Raw genomic sequence first — 24111 nt, 5'->3', positions numbered from 1 at the left:
GCCGACGACCTGACAAGAAAGCTCAGCTGGAGTCGAATAAAGGCCGTCTGATGAATAACACAGACCTATGCGGTCCTGTATCCTCTAGATGAACGGATCGAAAGCATCTTCCCGTCCAATGTTCCTTAGTCCTCGAGGCGCGTTTTCACCTGGAGACAACGGTCTGTGTGCCTTTTAGACGGTGGCCTTTCCCTGTAAGTTTCTAACGTTGTGCGTTTCGACAGATTCCAGCATCACCACTGAAGTTATACTGGATGCAGGACCAAGGATTGAAGCACAAACGCACCGGCATGACTGCCTTACAAGAACCGATGAAGCCAAATTACGCGGCATGGCATGGCGGAAAATACCCGCACTTTCGAACGCACGAGGGCAGTCCGGTGTCAAGAGAGTGACAATCCCAAGACTCGGCAGTTCCTAACACATCGTTAGTGACATATCTGGAAGCTTTGGTATTTATCTCCATGCACGCGAGATGATTATTTCTGTTTGAACCGTACTCATCTTGGTCAGTTGCAAGTCCACGCTTACCCCTCTTAAGCATGACAAGGACTTGAGCTTAGAAGTATCACACAGCGTTTTCTACCTGCCTAGGACATCTATTGACACCGCTCCCTTGTCTCCACCTTCAATGAAATACAAGCAATGTCCTCTCAACCTCTCCTCTCTACCGCCTCAGGCAAACGCATTGCCCTCCCGACCCGTGTCGAGCCTAAAGTCTTCTTCGCGAACGAGCGGACTTTTCTGAGCTGGCTCAATTTCACAGTCATCCTTGGTGGCCTAGCCATTGGTCTCTTGAATTTCGGTGATAACATTGGACGAATCTGTGCGGGGTTGTTCACACTGGTGGCCATGGGTGCCATGGTCTACGCCTTGGTAACATTTCATTGGAGGGCAAAAAGTATACGACTGAGAGGGCAAGGTGGCTTCGACGATAGATATGGACCTACTGTGCTGGCTGTTGCGCTGGGAGTGGCGGTGATAGTGAACTTTGTACTGAGAATTACGGAGACATGAAGGGCTCTTACTAAATGTATTCCGGACAGAAGAGCAATTCTGGCAATCTGCAGATCTACCTGAGGGACATGGCATGTCAGTCTGAGCCATTACATTTCGATATCGATCCTTCTTCTCCTATGCGAACATCTACACCAGAATTGCATCAATCTGGTCACTCCTGCGAACAACTTTCGTATGAAAATGCTTTTGGCCCTGATTGCGACTCCATGGTTGAGCTACACAATGCTCTATACTCCTAGGACATTCCAATTGATGAGAATGCGGCCGACATTCGCCCGCTTGAGACGAATATCCGCAAGCTACCCCACAATTGCCCCACCAGTGCCTGACATCAAAATTTCATTCGTGATAGAAGATCGACCAATTTGCCTTGTTTGCGTTTTGAGGGATTGATCTCATTTATACCAATCCTAACACTCACACTCATCTCGCAGCTTGAAACTACCCAAGTTTGGAAAAAATGTCGCGCCCAGGTTACCAAAGAGCATCTTCAACGAACATTCAGTCAGGCGGCGCTCCACGACCGCTCGAAGGCAAATTAGCAATTGTCACGGGAGCATCCCGAGGTCATCACTTCCACGTCGCGGGCAATAAGCCACTCGCTGACGATAATAGGCATTGGAGCAGCGATTGCACGAAATCTTGCAGCTAAAGGCGCATCATGTATTCTAGGCTACACGTCCGACAAGTCCACTGAGGTCACTGAACAGCTGGCAAAGGAATTACAGGACAAAAATAGCGTCTCAACATTGATCATCCAGGCTGACATGGGAAATCCAAATGGACCTGCACATATCATCAACACGGCGAAGAATCATTTCTCGCACCCAAGAAGCGGGAAGTTTCAAATCGATATCATCATCAACAATGCTGCTGTGTCCCTGAACCTACCGTTAGAGGAGGTCACAATAGACAACTACAATTGGCAGTACACTGTCAACGTGCTGGGACCTATATTGCTAATGCAAGCCGCGCTGCCGTATTTGCCTCATGATCGATCGGGGCGTGTGATCAATCTCTCATCCGTCTCATCCAGCTTGGGATTGATTGGCCAAACAGTGTATGGTGGAACGAAGGCAGCGATAGACTCAATGACGAGAACTTGGGCGCGAGAGCTAGCGGAACGTTGCACAGTCAATGCGGTAAACCCAGGTCCAGTTGCGACAGACATGTATGGAGAGACCAGCGGAGACTTCCAGCTGCAAATGAAAAATCACATCAAATCAGCGCCGCTGATGAAGGAGAGGAAGGGCGTCGATCCCGACCAGTATGTCGCGGATGCGGAGAAGGTTGGAGGAAGGCCTGGGTATGATTATGAGATCGCAGGTGTCGTCGGTATGCTCTGCTCGGAGGATGGTGCGTGGTGCACAGGGTCTGTAGTATGTGCCAACGGAGGATTGAAGTTCAGTACCTAGATGCTCTGTTGTACATCAAGCTTGCTGACATATCCCAATTGTTCAACGTGTCTGTACGTTCAGATTCGCAAAGTACGTTGCAGCGAGCGGATATCATGAAAGAGACACCCATATAACAGTAAAGACCACATCGAGCCCCCTTTGATCTTCTTCGTGTTTATAGCTCCACATTCCATCTTTTTCATTGTCCCAAAACGCCCCTGTAGCCGAATGCATCCCTCTCTTGCCGCCAGCTGCGCCCTCCTCTGCATTGGCAGCCTCAGCGATGGAAGTATGCTGTATGATGGTACTCGTCACCGCAAACTTGTATGTGGGCCGTTTACCATCCGCTGAAGTTTCCGAAACCAGAGACTTCAGTATTGAACTCTGAAAGAAATTGCCTTAGTCATTAGCAGATCGCAGGTCTTCGAGGACTTACTATTATGCTCTGATTCCAAGCCGCTGTTTGCGAATGGTCGTAAGCCTCTACAGACTCGAAAGCGGATTGGCATGCCTGTACAGCTATTAAACAAAGTAGCAATGATAAATTTTGAGGAATCAGGCCACCTCGATAGCTAAGTCTGTGAGCTTGGACGCCGGCACAGGCTATCGTTCATCAGCAGGGTTGCTGCAAGCTCGCTTTCTCAAGGCTCACTCCGGAGGCTTCCTGCACTACTCCATCCGACGTCATCACTGCAGTATTGATGCCTGTTCCGCAGGCTGCTTGTACGGAACGAGATTCTTCGATCTATACTGGTAAGCAAGGCACAGTATCTCTTGCACGGTACGTAAAGGAACGACCAGCAGTGGCCGCCAACGGAAACAATCAAGAATTGATAGGGCATGGAATTATAGGATACACCATCGATTTAGTGTCTGTTTTGATACAACGCATCTCGTCTCAATCATTAATAGATAGTGGTTCATCCGAGATTCTTGGAGATTTTTTTCACCAGATGGCGACATCCATGCGTGATATAACCATGATAGTCAATGTTGCGCCTCTGTTACGTCGATATAAGACGACAAAATATAAGATCGATTTGTAGTGTCTCTAGTTAGTTGTTCTAGTCGACAAATAAAAGGAGAAGTGCACGGTCCTGGGCCAAAACTAAGTTTTGCGCATTTGTGATTAAAAATACGCGGCTGGAGGGTTACACGTATATTTCATCACAAGTACACATTTTCCGGTTTGGCCATTAGGACCGTGAACCTTTCCATCCTGTGAGAAAGACCTGTACATATTGAGAATCCACTTCGAGGCTCAGATCGCGGACACTGGTGCGCTACGCCATTCGCTAAGTTCATTGCGGTGCACGTGGAACGAGCGGACAAATAGGATATGTAAGGCGCCCAGCTTCGCGATGCATCTGCTTCAACCTCATGGAAGGAGAATCATTGCTGATAGCCTGATCATTGCTAAGAGCATATTTGAGGCCCACTAAGCCATGTCTCTTCGCTCCTAAGCTCGTGTGTCGCAGGATACCCTGACTGCGAGCGGAGCACTAGCTATGAGATAAATTGCAAGATGGCTAGCTGATGCGGTGTGTCTTGACTAAGGACCCGGCATCGAATCTACCATGCCAATACCTATCTTAGAGGACTCCACATAGCCCTAAGATGCCTACTACGTGCCCACACACCCCTGGCAAAGTTTTCATTCAGGGCTCGATATGGCCCTCGCTTTGAGAGTACTTTGGTCGTTAGTGCTTATGCTTCAAGTCGTCTCCTCTCTTCATTATGATAACCAAGCATACGTACTAGCCTCGACAGATATTTGAAATCGAAATGGGGAATGCGAACTCTGTGTCCATTTGCCCAGACCCATTCGCAATTCTAGAACACCCTTTGTTCCCTATCGACATACAGGAGCAGGATGTTCCCTGTCACAAGGTGTCCAGCCGATCATTCGAAGAGTCTTCAGTTGATCATCTGATATCCAGCAGAAACGATGCTTCCGTTGTAAGTATGTATGTCGAAGAGAGTCTCTTGGATATTGTTTGGACCTCGTACTAGATACGCTTGAGGTTATTGCGCCAGCTTCAAACTTGTTTCCGGGACTTTCTCTTCCATGGAGACTGTTTTCTGGTAATGTCTTTGATTTCCGTGATCTAGCCGAACGACGTCTTTCAGTCAGAGCGAGTCGAGCACGACGAAACACTGAGCTCATGTATTACGATCTTGCTTCTATGATCTAGGCCCTGTTGGCTTAGATCACGCAGCATCTGAGCCATCACGAGATGTCCCCGAAGGTTTAGTGCAACTTATAGCGGATCTAAGATATCCCTATCTCTACTGAATAGACGCTTCTGGTAGCCTACTATTCTTTCCCTCGGTCTATGAGATTTGGACGCCGTAAGCTGTTGGTGTCACGCACTCCTTTCTACTGTGCTTTTAAAGGCTCTATATTCCCTGTGTTCCAGAGCATCTTCTAAATTGTCGGTCTTCCAGATCCCTTCACCCTTGTATCGAATTTCGAAAGGACACCTACTGTCATGGCAGAACCTGCTCGTGACCTCGTTTCCTTACTATATTTTCTCCCTCTTGTCGTTTGCCTGCTTTTAGTCTTCACATATGCTTTGACGTCGCTATCTTCTTCGTCGGCCGTTCGTTCGTTTTGCAGAGAGATGAAGCCGCCACTGGCCCCGTACTGGATTCCAGCTGTCGGACATGCTATTTCTTTCTTACACGATACAGGCATCATTCGGGAGTCTCAAAAGTATTCTTGATGAAATTCCTTGAACAAGAAGTCTTCCTAATTTTGCTGTTAGAAGTAGATACAATCCTGGAATAGTGGCTCTACGATTCCTGACTACTCGGATCAATTTTGTCACTGGCTCAGACAATATCTTGACCTTGTGGCGGTCAAAGGATCTGGACGCTAAGGTAGTAACTGCTTTCTCCCTAAGCTGGTTTTTTGCAACTCCAAAAAATTCCATGAACATCTACGAAACTGACGACTCTGGCATCAATCCCAAACCTCATCCTGCTAGTATCGGAATTGAGGTAAAAAACCGCTACTACTATCAGAACAGGAAGGCCATTGTAGGCTTTTTTAATGGAACCGGATTAAAGAGCATGGCCGGTAGATTCTCATTATTGCTAGGAAGGGAGATCAATAACATGGATCTCGGTTCCGAATGGATCCCGTGCAAGGATCTGTATCGCTTCATCCAGGATCTAGTGATAGGCCCGGCCGTGGAGTCGATGTGTGGACCAGTCCTCTTAGATCAGAATCCAAATTTTGGCAATGACTTGTGGCAACTCGATGAGGACATCTACTATTTCTTCAAAGGCTACCCCAAATGGCTGGTACCAGCCGCCTTCCAAAATCGATCAAAGCTGCTCAATGGCATGAAAATGTGGCATCGATATGCTCGAGACAACTTTGATGAGTCTTCCATTGAGTCAGACGATCACGACCGCTTTTACGGTTCACCTCTTATACGGGCTCGCCAAGAATATCTCTCAAACTTTAATGAAATGGACGATGATGCTCTGGCATCACAAGATCTTGGCTTGCTTTGGGCGTAAGTACTATTATTGTAGATTTTGAGCCCCCTGCTTCGGAATTGGTCTTGAGTACTTCACTGATGATCTATCAGAGAAAATGGCAACTCTATTCCTGCCATATTTTGGATGATGTACGAGGCTCTTCAACGCCCGGACGTGCTGGCAAAAGCTCTGGAGGAAGTCATGGCATCTGATTACTCGTCAAGCCTTAATAGCAACCCCTTAATCAACAGCGAAGCATTATGCAACATGCCTTTCTTGCAATCCATGTATGCAGAGACGTTGCGGTTGTACACCTCGCTCTTCACTATACGAAGTGCTACCCATGGCAACTTCGACATTGCCAACTTCACGATTCCAAGAAACGAAATCATCGCGGTCGATAGCCATGTCTCTGGTAGAGACTCACGGATTTGGAATACTGGATCTACAGAATCTGCTGGCGCTGGTCCTCACCCTCTCGATCAATTTTGGGCAGAGAGATTCCTCATTTTCCCAAATGATCCAGAAAGTGGGCCACTGCGGGCTAAGAGTCTAAGGCGGGGGCCAAGTTTATCGACGTCGACGCCTCGCAATGAGTCTGGTGGCCCATACTTCTCCCTAGACGGTCTAGCAGGCGCGTGGACTCCCTATGGAGGCGGTAATCGACAATGTCCGGGTCGCAATTTTGCTAAGCAAGAGATCATTCTAGGCTTCGCCATTGTGTTCTCTATGCTCGATGTCGAATTGACAGGGCCAAATGAAGAACCGGTCAAGCCGGACATGAAGTTCTACGGCTTGGGTACTCTCCCACCAAAAGCAAAAGTGCCATTCAGGCTTAGAAGACGGGTATGACGGCAATTCAAGACTAGCTCTGGATGTCCAAAATTCGCAGCTCCGCTTTCATCAAACCTGTGTTCATCTATCTGAGTCACATAGTATGTAAAGGTGAAGGAGAGGTCAAAGAATCAACATGGCCAGGGCTGAGTGCAGCATCAGAAGCATTTTCTTGTCATGGAAGGTTAGGCTCCAAGATTGAGTCTAGGATGTAGGGTCAATCCTAAGAAAACCCCCCAAAGTGTCACACCTCTTAGCTCATCAAATACGGGACAATAGAAGAAAAGACGAGACTTCAATTAGAGGAATCGCAACTACGAATGATCTGGATCCGTTCGGTGTCTAAATTGAGATTGACTTGCTGTTCATGGAAATCATCGGCTTCCCGTTGCATGGAGTCCAAATGTTGACCCCTCGAGGAGTCGAGAGCGCCTTCCTGGTCTTTGTAAACGTCGAAATTACGTTTCGTTTTTCTCTGAAGAATCTGCAGTAGAAGTTGTTGATGACGTGGAAATAGCCAGATTACGCATGTGATGGACAGCTGCAGAGCTTGCATGTATTGTGATTTTGATGGTCATTTAGTCAGCAGTAAAAACACTTGAAAACCTTGCCTAGTCGGGTATCTTCGCTAGTACAATGCAGTCCCCATTATTGGAGACCGCGAAGATGACCGCCGCAAACGCCTCGCTATTTTCTATGACTCTAATGATGAACTCGATGTTAATCACGGCACGGACTGTTTCTTGTTGACGGCGATGAACCCACCCTCTTCGACCAGAGTGGTATCTCCTTCAGCCTCATCGTCAGATGAGTCAAGTGCAATTGCCGTTTCTTGAGTATTTGTATACTGAATTAGGGGAGCGGCAGTCGCATATTCTTGCTCGCCAGACCCGGCGTCTTCCTCTTCCTCATCCTCCTCGTCCTCTTCCTCGTCCTCCTCACTATCATCATCGTCAAGGTAGTAGCCGGTATCCGTTGGGTCGGAACGTGGATATATAGGGCGCTGTCCGTCAAGGTCGTCCTCGACACCAAGCATCTCCCCGAGTTCAGACTCGGATGCTTCCATTTCACCCGCATCCTCGACTTCACTTCCTAGCCCATCCTCTTCACTCCCTAAGTCACTCTCATCGACAAGTCCGTCGTCGGAAGTGCGATTAGACCTGATCTTACTACTGAAGGCGACATTCGTGTTGCGTGGTCGCTTAGCACTCGGTGGATCTAGATCGTCTGCGTCGTTTACTCCACTCAAAGAGCGTTTTATAGCCGATGTGGGAACGGGTGGAGCTGGAGATGAGGAAAATTTGATGTCGTGGACTGCTGGATCAAAACGGTGGTCCTTCGAACTTGTTTGCCGTGCAGTGTCAACTTCTTCTCGCTCAGAACCCTCTTCGGACTCCTCGTCAGATTCCTCTTCCTCGTCTAAATCAACGTATTTGGATTTCATATCGGCATCAATAGCGTCACGTTGTCCTTCCGCGGATGCTGGATGTGAGAGCCGAAGAACGCCGTTGTCGAAATGTTGATTTTGGTCGAGCCTGGGCGTCTTCGCCCTCCTCAGTTCCTCGTCTCCATAGCTAGCTGCATTAGCTTTCGAAGGCGCACTTTCGAACACTTCCTGGCTTGATTCTTCACCTTGGACAACAACACCCGCTCGTGTGATGTCTGCGTTATTCTCATCTGTGTGATCACTTGAAATTGCTCCAAATGGCTCGTTCGCTATGTTATCGAAGTCTGCATCCTCGCTCGCCTTCGACTGGGGTGTATCAGTCATCAATTCCGGATAAGCTACCTCGTCAAGGTCTGGGTGACGGAGCGTCTCCGTATCATTTTGGGGCGAAAGTTCATTATTCTGCAATGATTGCGGTGGCGAATAGTTATTGTCGGGTTGTGGGGGGCCATCATCCACTGGAGGAGCAGAAACTTCATTTTCTTGATTGCGAATCTGTTCCTCGCGCAGCTCGTCAATCACTTGTGGCCTAAGCTCCTCTCGAAGTTTTTCAGATACTGTGTCGTGGAGCTCATGGCGAAGGGTATCGATAATGGCTGAAGTGTTTTCATCACGGATTTGCCCGCGGACCTCAACAGTCAGTTTCGTTCTAAGGTCTTGCCTGACTTCTGCTTCTATTTGATGTTCGAACTGATCCCTTAGTGTGCTCGTGACTTCAAGTCTCAAGTCCGTCATCAGCTGCTCCTTGACTTCGGCGATGTTATCAAGCGTTAGTTGCGCCTTCACAACCGGCTCAAGTTCCGTCCTCCAGGCTGCTTTGATTTTCATTTGTTCCAGTTGCTTGTGTTCTTCATACCAAGCTTGTTGGTCTTTCTCAGCCTGCGCCCAAACTGCGTCTCGAAATTGAGCTTCCATTCTCGCGGTCACCTGCTGCTTCAATGTTTCAAGGAGCTGGGCTCCAAGTTCCTCTCCACTACGCTTTTGCTCCTCTTCCCTGCGGCGCGCAGCGTCAATCCTCTCTAGCCTCATTCTTCTTTGCTTTACCTCCTCCTCCTTTTCGCGCAGCATGCGTTCTTCGTGAAGACTGAGCTCATTTTCTGCTTTGGCACGGCGAGCTTTTTCGATGCTATCTTTATAGCCTACCTGACCAAATCTATCTGTCGAAGGAGAAGAGGCATATGGTGAATACGAATGATTGATCACCTTGCGCGCTGAATGCGCTAGCGGAGTATGGCCCCTTGGGAGAGAGTCTTCGCTGACTTTGGGCGTTGCATGGTTGAGAGAGCCATTCACCATTGCCATTATCGAAGTAGTCTGAGTATGACTTTGGTAATTGACTAGTCACAGCTAAGGATGCTTGAAATTGCTCGATAGACTAGGCATTGACGGGATGAGAGAGAGCCATGTTTGCCTTTGTCGATGTTCTGATGAGCAGAGTAGGTGGTGACCTGCCAATTTCAAGTCATCTTGAACGCCATGATTGCTGTTGGTTTTTAATCCTTGGACAATATCCATGTCCGACGCGAGAATTGAAAAGGCGGGCTGGCTTGGCATGGCTTGGCGTGGCTGGTTTTTCTTATCGATAGGCCTCACATCGTGTAAAACTGCCCTGTGGAAGCCTGTCAACGTTGACAACCTTCAACGCTTCAAACACTCAGTATCACATCCTTACTTTCTACCTATCATGTCGCCTTCAGTAGTCTCAAATCGGGCCTCAGACTTCTCGCTTGCCCCATCGAAGCCCTCAGCGCCCTCCGCCACCCTCCGCACCCTCCTACTCTCTCCACCTTCGCTGTCATCGCATCCAGAAAGATTAGAGAATGTGCTCGCTGCTCATGATAGAACCACGACAGATATCCAGATGCTTGATCGCTTATCACTTGCTCTAGTATCACTTCCTGAGTCTACATACGATGTGATACTTTTGCTGGCAGGCGTCCCGGACCAACAGCAGGAAACTAGCGATCTACTCTCACAGGTAGTTCTCCAAAGGGTAGTCAAGTCATTGAAACCAGGAGGAAAAATACAAGGCCAATGGGGAAGATTCCCTGACAATGAGAACCAACGGAGAGAAGCAATCCTTTCAGGTCTAGTTATCGAGGGCAACGAAATGACGAGGCCTTTGCATGACACACGATCAGTTCCCCTAAGACTTGGTAAGAAGAATAACACAAAAGCAACAACTAACGCCGCCGGAACCGGAGCTGTGACCTTGAACATTAACGGTAAAAGGAAGAACGGACCCTTGACTGGAACAATCCCGGCCGGCGTAGGGTTCGTGGACTTTAGTGATGACCTGGGGGAGCCCGACGTCGACGCTCAAGACTCTGATGACGAGCTGATTGATGAAAACGCTCTGTTGGATGAAGAGGACATGAAGCGACCAGTCGTCCAACGTACGTACCCTGTGTCCCTCTGCATTGAACCTCGCCTCGAAGTTTAGTTTGTTGACTCTCTTGCAGCCCCAGAGTGTCGGCCTAAGAACGGTAAGCGGCGCCGGGCATGCAAGGATTGCACTTGTGGTCTTGCTCAAAAGCTAGAAGCTGAGGACCAAGTCAAACGCTCGAATGCCGACTCACAGCTTGCTAAGTTGACAGCCGATGATCTAGCTGAAGTTGATTTCACCGTGCAGGGGAAGGTTGGAAGTTGTGGAAACTGTGCCCTTGGAGATGCCTTTCGCTGCGACGGGTGTCCATACATTGGCTTACCTGCTTTCAAGCCTGGCGAAGAAGTCAGGATCCTCAATGATGACGTACAACTTTGAGTGAATGAAGGTTGCAAGCCTGTACGATGTATCATGAATGGACCGTTTTTAGATATCAGATGAAAATTGTGTCAGTAACCTCGCGCTTTGGCCCTATCTCTCCGTTTAACCTCGCGATAGCGCCATTCTGACATATGGGCAGCGTAGACAGTAGTTGTTATTGAATCTGCTGTGATATACTATCAACACTTGGCAAAGCTGAAAATCACAAAAACGCTCAGGATCGTTGGGAGTAGAGCGTCGAGAGAAAACCCCATAATGTATGATTAATGGTATTCGATACCCGATGCCCCAAGAGAACCACTCAAAGGCACCACATATAGCAATAAGCTCATAGCATAAAGTCAAATAAAAGTCGGATGGCTCAGTTACATGCTCGGAAATTTTGCACGTTCGATATACGATATGTTGAAGAAGACGAAGTCACATTAGGAATAAAAAATTTTGTATTGCGCAATCTTGATAGAGGATCAAGTTATGCATTTGGTTCAAAGGGTATACGCACGCTATATTAACTGATACCAAGCAACCTCCCTCTCACAGGCCTGATATCTACCCCTTTGCGCTACTTCCTGATTTGCCATAGGGCCAAGGGGATTTTATTTCTGATTCAATCCTTTGATGACGCCCTCTCCTCATCCAGCTTTGAGATCGCCCCTTCGAGCATGGCGTAGAGATCAGTGTCCGACGTGTAGCTATGGAAATCTGAGGTTGCCGAAGGCAGATCAGGGTCCGACATCGTTGTGAAAAAGTCATTGTTATTGTCTGCTGTCGTAACACCAGACCCATTCAAAGCTGTCTGCTCTAATTCAGTCTGGTGCATAAAATGGATATTTCTTGGATTTGTCATTGTCATGACCTTTGATGTGTGGTCTGAATTGTCTGTGACCAGATGCGAAACAGCACGAGGATTTGACTGATGCTCAAAATGTTGTTGCTTGTTCACTTCATTACCTTGCGCGATCAAAGCTATTTGATTTCTCATGTCATCAGCCTTGCTTTTCCACTTGTCGCATTGGCTTTTGATGTCAATAGCCTTGCTTCTCCACATATCGCTTTCACTCTTGGTGTCGAGTACACATTGCCTGAATTTCTCAAACAATTTTGCGTTCTTCTGGGCTTCCTTTAACTTGCGCTTAAGCTCTGTAATTTCGTTCTGATGTGAAGACTTGAAAGCGCGGAGGTCATCTTTGAGAGTCTGACAAGATCCTGTAAGGCGCCGATGAGTATGTTCCAGCGCCACAAATTTTTGTTGCTCTAGCTGGAAAAGCGCCTTCAGCTCTGCGTATGAAATTTCTCCAGATGTTTCCGGCAATGGAGTTGCGTGTCGAAGTAGAGAGCTTTGCTTACGTTGACTTTTGGATAATTTGCGTGTTCCGGGGCTCGAGAAGTGATTGCTGTCAATTTGGGCCTTAGAACCAAGCACATTCTGTTGATGACTGTCACCTGCTGTATGGAGAAAAGGGATGGAGGCCTGAGAAGCGAAGCTCGAGGAAAATTGATTTTCTACTGTTGGTGCAATGGAACTTTCTGTCGAGACGTCCTGAAGAAATCGGTCACAGAACGAAGACGCGAAGTCTAATTGGAGATCGGAATTCGACGTTCGCGCGGCCGTGTGTGCTTCGTGGCCGGGCTGGTCCATAGGATAGTCAAAAGCGACACTGAAAGAGTGATCGTGGCTAACGGAGCTTTCCTCTCCGTCGATCTTATGTACACCGCCTTCGTCTGGTAAGAGAAACGTTTCTGCGTGTTGAAATGGAAGAAATTGTGGCCTTTCCGAATGATCCCCATCAAGTGGTTGAAAAGTGTTGTAATTCTGTAATGATCGCCCGGCCTCTGCTTGACTACAATTTTGAGGCACGCTGACCAGGGCGAAAGAGTTGTCGACGGTTGCGTTTTCGCCCGCAAAATGCGAGGTTGAGTTAGATGCTAGCATTGCTGAGTGATCAGAATGTCTCATTAGATCTTTGGTAAGATTTTGTGAATGGTCATGAAGAGGATGTGAGAGCGAAAGAGTGTTGGGCCGCGTCGTTGATTTTGGTGACAATGGGCTGAGTTTTTCGACGGGGCTGGAGTGTTGAATTTTTGCTTTTCTACTTGAGGGATAGAGCTTAGTCCACGAACGACACTTCCTGCGGGTAGGCCGAGATCCTGCAGTCAGCTGCAAAGCGTCGATGGCTTCGCGAACCTTGAGATGCCAAAAGATTTCCTGGTTCTGCTGCCGGTTCAAATGCGGAGGTTCACTTAAAGAGCGTCGAAATTTGCGAGCTTCTTTAGAGCTCGCTGGGCTTGGAACATGGCATTGACTCATATGCCGTCGTGGCAGCTTATTACCAGCCACTTTGCCACGGCCCGCCGTTTCACTTTCATCAATAAACAGGTGGCTGGTCATGGCAGGAACCTTCCTGACACTTGAACCAGAAGCCTCCCTCATAAGGGGTGCATCGCTTTCTACAAGCGAGACTGTATGGCTTGAGCATTGCAAGGCTCTGGCCACGGAAGCATCAGAGAGGTCAGTCTGATGCTGATCCTCTTCCCCTAGTCGATATATAGCAGTATCCGTCTTTCCATGTGTGAGATCATGAAGGCGCTGCGAAATGGTGTGCCCTGGAACACAGGTACCAGCGCTTTCCGGCACACTGTTGAATCCATGACTAAATGTCCTCCCAAGTTCTGCGGCTTCTGCAAGATTCGAGATCAAGCCACGGTCGATCTGCGATGTTTTGGATCTTGGCTCATCCGCCTGTATCTGTGACCCAGGGAGAAGTGTAAGCCCCAAGTCATGAGTTGCAGTATTGCTGCCTGGAATCTCAGCGGAAGAAGCATAAGTACCTTCTCGCAATCTCTCGGCATCCTTCATCTTCTTGAGCGATGGAGAATCCATTGCACGATGCATCATACAATTACTCATTGCTTCACAGGCAAGGCCGGCGCTGGACAGTCACCCCACTAGTTCTAATTCATATGGATCTGGAATCATCTGCAGCTTTGAGAAAACAAACACAGTCTCAAGTTTGGAAATCTATTGTGCTTTCAAATATACCGACTGTGTTGAGGGATTGCCATCATCAAGTAATGACGGTCGTTACAAGCGCGCGGTCAACCGGCATTCTGATTATGTAAGCGACAGCCTTGCTAACGCAAGCTAAGGTAGGACAGACAGGAAACCGCAGCAATTTAGCTCTGAAGCTTCTTGTAGAACGTCTCTTCACTGAAGAATCAAATTGTGGGTAAGATGCTCGGGTTGGCGGTTGTATGGAAAATATTTCCATCGCATTGAGTTCAAACTGCATCATGAGTGTAATACTTTGTACAGGTCAGGACATATGAGCCCGAGCTTGGTGAAGCTGTGTGAGCTTTCTCAAAAGAGCTAACTCTCCACCGCAGCCGGTTACGATCATACGATTCGTTTCTGGGAAGCTTTGTCTGGTATCTGCTCGCGTACAATCCAACACCCTGACTCCCAGGTCAATCGTCTTTGCATCTCACCCGACAAACGATATCTTGCCGCTGCTGGCAACCACAATGTCAAACTTTTCGATGTCAAGTCCACGAACTCACAACCAGTAATGGTATTCTCCGGCCATGCTGGAAACATCACAGGCGTTCAGTTCCACTGTGAAGGCAAGTGGATGGTCACCAGCTCTGAGGATGGGTTTGTGAAAGTTTGGCAGACTAAAGACGCAACTATCCAGCGTGTCTACGACCATAAGTGTGCCGTCAATGATGTAGTCATCCACCCAAACCAGGGTGAGCTGATAGCCTGCGACCGAGCTGGTGGTGTCAAGATCTGGGACCTCGGAGAGGACAAATGCGCGCAGGAGCTTTACCCCGAGGAAGATGTCTCAATGGCAAGTGTCACGGTCGCCACTGACGGGAGTCTTCTCTGTGCTGGCAACAATTCGGTAAGATGAAGGTCTAGCCCCCGAACGGTTTAAGCGTCACCACTGACATTGCTGCTTCGGTAGGGCAATGTCTATGTTTGGCGAATGATTCAGACCAGGAATGTCACTACGATTCAAGCCATCACCTCTTTTCAAGCACATACAGCCTATATTACACGCGTTTTACTATCACCTGATGTTCGTCAGCTTGCTACCTGTAGCGCTGACCACAACGCTAGAATCTGGAGCGTAGACCCAACCGCTCCGCATTGCATCAAGGGTAGCGAGAATCTTCCAAAGAGTAGGAAGGAGGGCGCTTTTCCCCTTCAGATGAGCCTTGACAGTCACCAGCGATGGGTGTGGGATTGTGCCTTCAGTGCCGACTCGGCGTATTTGGTCACCGCTTGTAGTGATCATTATGCAAGATTGTGGGAGCTCGGGACTCAGAATGTTATAAGACAGTACAATGGGCACCACAGGGGGGCAGTTTGCGTCGCTTTGAATGATTATTCAGAAAGATAAAGGCACATTATCAGCGAAGACGATCAGCTACAAGATATCTAATGATGGGACAGGTGAGCGTTGGCGCAATGGTGGATTCGGACGTTACCCCAGAAAACGCGGCTATGGCGATGCTTAACGTTCAGAATGTCTTAGATTTCACAAATGATGCAGCGAACACTAGATGAAGAACTAGCTAATGTGAGGTAATGGGCATTCTTGGCTGGATGCGGCCAAAACTACTCATAAAATGCTCAAAATAGACCGCAAAATCAACTCAGTCCCAAGCGTCACCCCAATCATCATCGACTTCAGCCGGTTTTGCAACAACCTCTTTCGTTGACACCGGTTTACGCAATGTAGTCGTGGACAATTTCTTTGTTCCGACGCCCGATCCAATGCTTCCAGTCGTTGTGCTTTTGATGACTGTTGGTCTAGCAAGGTTCGCAGGCAAGGGTTTAGACATTCCTTTTGGTAATGGTCCTTTGGGTTTCAATTTAGCCTGGGCTTGTGCATTCAACCATCCTTCAAAGTCGGGCTCGCAACCGTCATCGAAAGCGACTAGCTCAGACGATGCGACTTCTGGTTGGGCTAGAGCGTCTGAGGTTGCATCGAAGAATGAATCCTCAGCAAGTTCTCCCCATGCTTCGTCGACCTCCTCTTGGTCTGCCTCGGGATCCTGCAAGAGCTTTTTGGCAGTATTGGAAGCCAAAGCTGCAGTGGTCTTTTCAGTGAGCACCTGTCCATGTATGGTCGAAGTTGAAACAGAATTGGGAAGATTTTGCGGCTTGATCCCCGTTGGTGGCACCGAAGAAGAACGCTCGGTGGGCGGGGCCTGCGGCAGGGCTTTACTTTGCATAGCGCCAGTTGCGGATCCTAGCTTGTTCGTGAAAGAAGATATTGTCCATCCTGCCCAGACGGACGAATCAGTCTGTGGGCCATCCACACGAGACGTGATACCATTCGCATTGATCACATTAGGAGAAGGCAATACGCTGTCTGGAAGACCACTCGCATGTTTCTTAATTCTTTGCAAATAGATGTCGAATGCTTTGTTGGCCTGGTCGCGGACCAATTTTTCCTTATCAATAAGGGAAGGGCACAGGGCTGGTAAAATTCTCGTCGCACAGTCTTCCTCACCAAAAAGGTCTGCTGTTGCTGCGAGGGCTAGAAGAGCGGCGTTTCGGGCGTGGATAAACGGATCACGCAGCGATCGTGAGAAGGCGGCTAGAAGCACTTTCTGCCGCGTGTTAGGACCCAGGCTCCGAGCGATTTTGCCCATGCAAATCGTTGTATTCGTCCGAATACCAGGCTGCTCATCATTTGCAGTCTTGGCAAGATGTTTGAGCAGCTCTCCGTTGATTGTTCGGTCTACGAGCTTTGAAATGATCGTAAGGACAGCTTTCACTGTTTGTTCGCGAACCACTGGCGCAACATCTGTGAAGCCAGTAACAAGCTGAGGGAAGATTTTGTCATTGACTATTTTCTGGGGAAGATGCTCAATCATGTTGGGCAAATTGTCCAGTAAACATACCCGAATGGCTCTGTCCGGGCTTGTAAAGAGTCGGACAACGACTGGCGTCAGCTTGTTGTTCCACTCATCACTGGAAAGCTTCTTTCCTATCATCATCACAGACGCAAAGACCTTCGGGCCGCCGCCTCCAAATTCGACTGATTTGAGTAATTCGGGCAAGACTTTAACGCTGAAAAATTCCTCGGGAAAGTCGTCTGCCACTTCATCCAATTCGGCCAAGAATTCTTCACGTTCACCGTCGCTTTTCAGTCCGAGGTTGTCAACCCCCTCTGACAATTTGACAAGTGGGGTTTCAAAAAAGCCACCACTACGTCTTCCCTGATCTTTGAAATGAGAAACGCTCAGCCGAACCTTGGGATTTGCAGTCAAAAGCCTCTTGTAATTCTGATGCATGCTGGGAGGGAGGCTCTTCGTAACGCCAATTTGGTCATTCGAGATAGTGTTGCCATTGAAGACTTCGAAAATCAATATGCCATAACCGTAGGCATCGGGAGCTGGCAAAGGATTGCGCTTCATAGCTTCCCAGCCAGCTTTGGCGATTTCTGGTGGGGTATACATGTGACAGCTTGGGATTGATGACCCGTGTTTGTATATGATTGCATCATCTTCTTTCATTGAGCTTAGGATCTCCAAACCACCGATTCGCCATTCACCACTCTCGCTTGTGAATATTGAAGAGAGTCTTATATTTCCATGTACCGATGACGCTTCGTCGTTAACAAAAGCAAGTGTATTTGCAATTGTATACAAGCCCCATTTCAGAGTCTCCTCGCTCAAATTCTTTCGACGCACGGGCCACGTGAGTGGTACTACCCTTTCTGTTGCAACATATATGTATGCATCTGTTTCAACAGTGTCATAAACTCGAATCACTCCTGGATGCCTAAGTGTTCGCATTTTGCGAACCGCATTGCGGGCGAGTGGTAGATGAGAGCGATTGTTGGGAACCTCAAAAGTGAAAATACTGCAAGCCGAACCATCTTCCTGAAGAGACCTTAGGGTTAGTCATCTGCCATTGAGCCAGTCTCGGTATACACACACTCGCTTTGTTCCGTTATGCAAAGCCCAAATAGATTGATCGAGCGGGACCTTATCGCCAAATTTGTACGGAAAGGGAGGGTCCTTGGAGATTGCAGATGCTACAGCAGATTTCAAAAAGTCCATCACCGACCAAGATCAAAATCATTGCAGACGTCGGCGAAGGAAAACCTGCTGCAGAGCAATAATTGGGGTAGTCTGGAGAGTGTGAAGCTCGAATAAACTTTAACTTACGATACCGTGCTCTACTAGAGCGCGTTTTGATACGGAAACTAATTTTCGAGGTAGGACCGCTACATCCGTAGACTTGAGTGCAAATGATCGCGATCTAGTCGAAAGACATTCAGATTTCCATGCTCAAACACAGATGCAGCTATACTTAAAGATCGAAATAGGTACGTTGTCATTAGTTCTATATTATGCGTTTTCGCAGGTCAAATGATGAGCATTGGTAAAAGGTCCGACTGTTGTGGCCATATGGTTCTACTCTTTTTGTTGTATATGACGAAGACAAGCTTTCTTGCAAGTTCCGAGCGGCATTCACAATCAGTACATAAGCAAGGGAGACTGTCTAAAGCTTATGGGCAAGTCTCCGTATAAGATGTGCAAATTACCAAACTTGGGCCCTTTACATGGAACAGCGTCACAGAATTTTGTGAGGCGTTGTCAATGGCAAAAGGGTACAGTGTGTTCGCTGAATAATCGTTGTCTGGCTCGGTCCTTCGCCTTTGAGTTTTGTCGAGTGTTCAGCGGATTTTGTGAAGCCTCGGAAAAACACAGAATGAGGGGTTTTCTAGACTGAAAAGAGCTGATTTTGATCCATTGTTTTCGTTTGAACACGCAAGATCACACTCAACCGAGAAGCCTACTGACTATGCATAGTAGATCCGTCTGACACAGTTCCCTCTCTCGTTAGCTTACGATGTTGTGCTCAATGTCCGCGGACGGCTATGCGGATAATTCTAAGATCATCGGATGCACCAAGCAAAGGTGAAAATTTACGTCGTAGATGAAACATGATTTCAAAACCCTGTGCGCTTAAATGAGCATATTTAAGGACTGTTGATCGAACATGCTGCAGAAGCTGTTCTTTGAATGATTTCAGTATGCTCTAACATTATGTCGTGGACCGTTCCTACATTTATTGGTATTCCAAAGCGAATCATGCAACTTCATCGATTGTCAGTGGACACCTCCAATGTATTGATTTTTTTGTTAATCTTTCCAAACGTGGTTTTCGGTAGCAATACGACTGCTATGGATGACATCGCCTGTCAGACTCCACGAGTGTCGTCTGCAGTCCATCTGAACCAAACCCATTGCGAAGCCGCTCTCCTCCAAATCATATCGCCTAGTCTCCCAAATCTATCGGCTTATTTCACATCTGATCCACAGAAAGGCTTGGAGCAAGGTTACATTAGCTGCCCCGCCGTTTCTAACTTTTCCGAGTGTAACATCAACATTGATGTGAGCCCCAGAGGTGGACCAGATAGATTAGTCAACTTAGCCGATCTAGTTCTTTCGGTCACGGAGCTCATTCAAGAGTGCCTTGGGCAGAAAGGGTTTGACGGAGGTACGATGACGTTTGCAAATGGAGGGTCTCCTCTCAATGTTCAGATCAGCCACCAAGCTGACACTGGTGGCGACGACAATGCTCCGGGGACCAATAGTCATACATCGGCTTCTTCGAGTTCAGTCAAAACTGCTCCGGTTGGCGCGCAGTCGGAAAACACATCAGGTTCAGGGCCATATGCGCGATGCCATGGGTATCGTTGTCGGACTTGAAGAGCCATAGCTGCGATTGATGATTCACAAATAGCGGTGGAAAGCGAATTTGGAGTTGTTTCTTGAATCCTCGCCCTATACTGAATCTAGATCTGTGTCCTCTGCTCGATAGTGGTCGTTTACGACGGAGTACAGCGTTGCGGGAGCATAGCTGCCTACGTTGGTGATGTACAAATCTACCAAATCCGCCGGAATGTGGTCGAACAGGGGCTTGCCTACCTCAATCTCTCCTGGCAAGTAATCATCCATGCAGGAGACCTCTGCCGACGGTTCCCCGTTTTCCATCAGGCTATTAACATTGAAGGGATAGTCAGGGCTGATCTTGTAGACGCCGCCAAGGACCAATACTGGCGACCGGTGCAATTTCGCCGCCCTAGCAATAAGCTTGCTCCCCACCAAGGTCACCGAGCTCCCGCTACCAAAGATGATGTTCGCATCAAGTATGACTTTCGTGACACGGGTCATTAGGCCAAAGACGATCGAATCAGCTGCAAAGATGACTGTGACTCCAGCGGCGGTCAGAGCCCTGTTCATCTGCTCCCCGCTCCTACTATTACCTTTTGGGCGCCCTGTTAGGATCTCGTACGCCGAACGATGACTGTTTGGAAAGCTCTCCACCAGTATGACCGTCAAATTTCTCCTGGAAGCTGCCTTGAGTAGGAACTTTTGGGTTGTCCTTGTTGTCGAATTTGTCAATATTATTTCCCGAGAGTGGATTTGCTCCAAAGCGTATGTAGCGATTTGGTCATCAGCTTGTCTTAACTCATCAAGGAGCTCATCGATCCCCTCAACGACCTCTGATTTTAAGTCATCCGCAGCGTTGGTAGCGCCCGTTGATCTACCTTCCTGTAGGAGCAGGCTTTGTGGGATGGCAATTACTTGCGCTACGTGAGAGACTTCACCGTATGGCGAATGGGACAGTAGGCTCAACATAGACGTTTTCGTCGGCGGGGCATTAGATTCGCCGAGTAAAGCTTGTGTTTCGTGAGTAAGTGCCTGGCCAGCGGTCTTGGGCAAAGGTCGTGCAGGTCGATGTAGACCTGAATTGGTTCCCGCTGAATTGAACATTTGACTCTCACTCGACTCGCCTGACTCTCCTGCGCGGTCCTCGTCCAATTCCTCTCGTATGATACCAAGGACTCGCCTCACAACATTGCCCATGGCCAACTCTCGGGGCTGAGATGCAATCAACCTTCTCCCAACACGTCTTACCTCACTCATAAGCTCATTGGCGTTCTGGAGATCAAAGGTCTCTACAACTCTACTAAGAAGAAGCGCTGTCGCTTCCGCACAGTCTCTTGACCCCCGTATTTGACGCTTTTTCACGAGCCTAAGTGTATTAGTTTTGCATCATGACGGTCTCCGAACGCTCAATTACGATATGAGAGAATCTGTGCAAGTTTCCACGGAAACATCAGCCATCTGAATACGGTCCCGAAATGCTTCGAATTCTGATGGTCTGCCTCCTAAGGTTTGACTCATCTTGAGGCGGAGGTTCTCAAAAACAACTAGATGCACGGTATATCTTGATCTAGAACACACTGAGCCAAGGGTCAGATGAGTAACTATCTACTCGAGTTGTTTCAAGAATATGCCAAGCTGAAGAGAGGTAAAGCTAAGGTAGACCTAGAATTATATACAAATCCAAAACAATCGAAACTAGTCCTTAGCGTCCGCTGTGCGGTTACTGCCGTGGGGAGATCTTCACCTGCGGCTTACGGCAAGAACAGGACCGGAAGAGCGTCCTAAACCTCAAACCGCTTCATGAGCTCTCCCAGGCACTAAAGCCCCATGGGCTCCATAGCCTACGGTAACAAGGCTGCCGTTCCTCCTTAATAGTCCCATTCCTGCCCGGCTGCCCTGTCTACATCCACCTCCGGCTGCATCTTCATGGCTGGTTGCGTACAATGAACTCTCTGAACTTATTATCAGAGCGCGTAATTGGACAAAATGTCCCCTCCAGAACTTCTAACGACCGGCCGCGATCTTATTCAGATGGCACGTTGAATAGGACAACCCCAGAGCCGAAACCAAAGCGCAGCTCGAGTCAGCATGAGAGGAAAGCTCCAAAAGAACGCGAACTGGAGGATGAGAAGATAGGATACAGCGAGCTGGATGAGTCTGGCTCGGTCATCGAATCGTCACAGCTGGAAATCGACGAGAAGACTCCCCTCCTCAGGGAGCAATTAGCAGCAACGAGAACCTCTTCCACATTTGGCCGGCTGCGTCTTGCTGCGAAACGCCTTGTTCATGCCTTGACAACATCCATCAGGTGGGTGCTTTCCACATTAGCTTCTCCGTTTGTCTACCTAGTAGGCAGCTTTCAAGATGAGAAAGGAAGATTTTCTGTCCTCCTCCCCGTCCGGAAGATTGGAAAGTTGGTGCCTAAGCGTAATGGGCAGAAGTCAACCGCGCAGGCAATTGGTCTCTCGGGATCAAGCGAGACTTATGGTCCTGGGTCCAGAAGTAAGACAAGGGCAAGAGAAGTGGCACCGAACTCAACTGGGGCCAAAAGGCAGAGCGGCAAATTATCAACGCCTTCGTCCGAATCCAATCCCGAGTCAAGAAAGAAATCCAGTGCTCCAAATGAGCCTCAAACGAGACATTTACATCTTCATACATCGTCCTCCTCTGACGAACTGCCGCAGAATCGTCGATCGACACGCATAAAGCACAACAATGAAGAAAGCACGAGGAGACGTAAGCAGAAAAAATCCGCAGGTGGGTTGATAGACGCGAAAGGGTCTACTAGAAGCCGCGTGGAACCTTCCTTGACCGTAAGGACAATCAAATCTCCAACCTCGCCGGTCTCATCTGTCAAATCATCTGGTTTCTCTCGTTTGCCAGCTCCGCCACGTCCTCTGATTCCTCCTCGGCAGCCATCATATTCTACGCAGCCCTCACGCTCATCCCGGCTTGCTCAGAAGACGTTAGTGATAGATCTTGACGAGACCCTTATTCATAGTCTCGCAAAAGGCGGCCGGATGAGTAGTGGTCACATGGTCGAGGTCAAATTGAACACAACTGTTGGATATGGCGCAGGCACAACTTTGGGCCCTCAGCACCCCATCCTCTATTACGTACATAAACGGCCCCATTGCGATGATTTCCTTCGAAAAGTGTGTAAATGGTATAATCTAGTTGTTTTTACGGCTTCGGTCCAAGAGTACGCTGATCCTGTCATCGATTGGCTCGAGCAAGAACGAAACTATTTCTCCGGCCGATATTATCGGCAGCACTGTACCTTCAGAAACGGTGCCTACATCAAAGATCTGAGCTCGATTGAGCCTGATCTAAGCAGAGTCATGATATTAGATAACAGTCCGTTGAGTTACATCTTTCACGAAGGTTCGTATACTCTCCTATTGAGATCGAGATCTATCTAAAAGGTTGCAGATAACGCGATACCTATTGAAGGGTGGATCAATGATCCTACTGACAATGACCTTCTTCACTTGGTGCCGATTCTGGAGGCTCTGCAATATGTGACTGATGTTCGGACATTGCTTGCTTTACGAAGAGGCGAATTGGATGCATAGCGTCGAGAGTATCTGCCTTGTGATTTGGTGGAAGTTCACAACGGCATCATGCTTGAGATCAACATGTTGAACTGGCCAGGCCTCAAGCCTTCCATCAATTCAAACCGCGTTTGCTTCGACTGTCGCTCGATTCTGTGCAATTTTACTGCTCTCCCTCATTTCTCTTTACCATTTGGCTGCCATGCGTGTGTCTTCAGAAAACTTTCAATTGCCCTGTGCTAAATGATCTCAAATTTATGACTTTGCACGCGTGCGGTCAATTTTCTGGAGATGATATTGCCCGCTTTCTCAATGCGACAATCGCCAATGCCCATGACAATGTAATAATCGGAGGCATCAGTCTATCATGCATCTCGGGCATACTAACATTCAGACCATGATGCACAAGAGGATTTTCAATCCGATCGGGTATACATTGTATCCCTTCGGCTGTTAGGTGCCTTAGAATCTTGGTAATTTTACACCAAAATCAGGCTCCTTGATATCATTACTAGTCGTCCAGAATCGATTAGGAAGCTATCTAACAAGGGCTATATGTTCTTTAATATATGTTCCGTTAGTATTATTGTTTTTACCACGAGCGCAAAAGTTTTACTATTAAAATATAAGTTTGAAATTTTGCAACATTAAATATTAATTAAATACTAGTAATATGAAACCATAAATATAAGTTCTCTAATAACCATTCTTTTAGATTTAAAGAAAAAAAAAAAGAGATTAATTTTTAGATGTTTTTTCCACGAGAGACTTCTATAAACGAAAGTAATTAACTACTCGATTTAAATTATAATAAAAATCTTAAAGTAGCAACGACGAAATGAAACTTTTAAGCTTGCAAATTGCTTTGGAATATAAGACTTTAAGTCTTTCAATATA

At 47.8% G+C, this 24111-nt stretch overlaps 10 protein-coding genes across 10 annotated transcripts; 6 read left to right on the top strand and 4 right to left on the bottom strand.

Moving 5' to 3' along the window:
* Positions 1-645: 645 nt before the first annotated feature.
* On the top strand, positions 646-1017 carry VTC1 (vacuolar transporter chaperone; the record flags this gene model as incomplete). The annotated part of the gene is made up of 1 exon (XM_044815453.1): positions 646-1017. One exon carries the CDS (start codon positions 646-648, stop codon positions 1015-1017), a length of 372 nt encoding a protein of 123 aa, XP_044667327.1.
* A 463-nt stretch (positions 1018-1480) lies between these two features.
* On the top strand, positions 1481-2435 carry KY384_006959 (uncharacterized protein; the record flags this gene model as incomplete). The annotated part of the gene is made up of 2 exons (XM_044815452.1): positions 1481-1586; positions 1636-2435. 2 exons carry the CDS (start codon positions 1481-1483, stop codon positions 2433-2435), a joined length of 906 nt encoding a protein of 301 aa, XP_044667326.1.
* Positions 2436-4909: 2474 nt separating this feature from the next.
* KY384_006958 (uncharacterized protein) lies at positions 4910-6761 on the top strand (the record flags this gene model as incomplete). The annotated part of the gene is made up of 4 exons (XM_044815451.1): positions 4910-4925; positions 5112-5133; positions 5192-5944; positions 6020-6761. 4 exons carry the CDS (start codon positions 4910-4912, stop codon positions 6759-6761), a joined length of 1533 nt encoding a protein of 510 aa, XP_044667325.1.
* Positions 6762-7467: 706 nt separating this feature from the next.
* On the bottom strand, positions 7468-9492 carry KY384_006957 (uncharacterized protein; the record flags this gene model as incomplete). The annotated part of the gene is made up of 1 exon (XM_044815450.1): positions 7468-9492. One exon carries the CDS (start codon positions 9490-9492, stop codon positions 7468-7470), a length of 2025 nt encoding a protein of 674 aa, XP_044667324.1.
* Positions 9493-9874: 382 nt separating this feature from the next.
* Positions 9875-10954, top strand: KY384_006956 (uncharacterized protein; the record flags this gene model as incomplete). Its single annotated transcript, XM_044815449.1, has 3 exons — positions 9875-10586; positions 10653-10676; positions 10731-10954. 3 exons carry the CDS (start codon positions 9875-9877, stop codon positions 10952-10954), a joined length of 960 nt encoding a protein of 319 aa, XP_044667323.1.
* A 610-nt stretch (positions 10955-11564) lies between these two features.
* On the bottom strand, positions 11565-13865 carry KY384_006955 (uncharacterized protein; the record flags this gene model as incomplete). The annotated part of the gene is made up of 1 exon (XM_044815448.1): positions 11565-13865. One exon carries the CDS (start codon positions 13863-13865, stop codon positions 11565-11567), a length of 2301 nt encoding a protein of 766 aa, XP_044667322.1.
* Positions 13866-14248: 383 nt separating this feature from the next.
* Positions 14249-15360, top strand: KY384_006954 (uncharacterized protein; the record flags this gene model as incomplete). The annotated part of the gene is made up of 3 exons (XM_044815447.1): positions 14249-14270; positions 14342-14859; positions 14923-15360. 3 exons carry the CDS (start codon positions 14249-14251, stop codon positions 15358-15360), a joined length of 978 nt encoding a protein of 325 aa, XP_044667321.1.
* A 256-nt stretch (positions 15361-15616) lies between these two features.
* Positions 15617-17770, bottom strand: KY384_006953 (uncharacterized protein; the record flags this gene model as incomplete). The annotated part of the gene is made up of 1 exon (XM_044815446.1): positions 15617-17770. One exon carries the CDS (start codon positions 17768-17770, stop codon positions 15617-15619), a length of 2154 nt encoding a protein of 717 aa, XP_044667320.1.
* A 2001-nt stretch (positions 17771-19771) lies between these two features.
* Positions 19772-20857, bottom strand: KY384_006952 (uncharacterized protein; the record flags this gene model as incomplete). Its single annotated transcript, XM_044815445.1, has 1 exon — positions 19772-20857. One exon carries the CDS (start codon positions 20855-20857, stop codon positions 19772-19774), a length of 1086 nt encoding a protein of 361 aa, XP_044667319.1.
* Positions 20858-21603: 746 nt separating this feature from the next.
* KY384_006951 (uncharacterized protein) lies at positions 21604-23235 on the top strand (the record flags this gene model as incomplete). The annotated part of the gene is made up of 2 exons (XM_044815444.1): positions 21604-23044; positions 23093-23235. The coding sequence occupies 2 exons, from the start codon at positions 21604-21606 to the stop codon at positions 23233-23235; spliced, it is 1584 nt and encodes a 527-aa protein (XP_044667318.1).
* Between the last annotated feature and the right edge of the window lie 876 nt (positions 23236-24111).

Source organism: Bacidia gigantensis, assembly GCF_019456465.1.
Source record: "Bacidia gigantensis strain McMullin 20006 chromosome Unknown contig_255, whole genome shotgun sequence".
In the NCBI taxonomy this organism is placed as follows: Eukaryota; Fungi; Ascomycota; class Lecanoromycetes; order Lecanorales; family Ramalinaceae; genus Bacidia; species Bacidia gigantensis.
The sequence above is the reverse complement of the archived record's forward strand: the minus strand, read 5'-3'. Positions and strand labels throughout refer to the sequence as shown.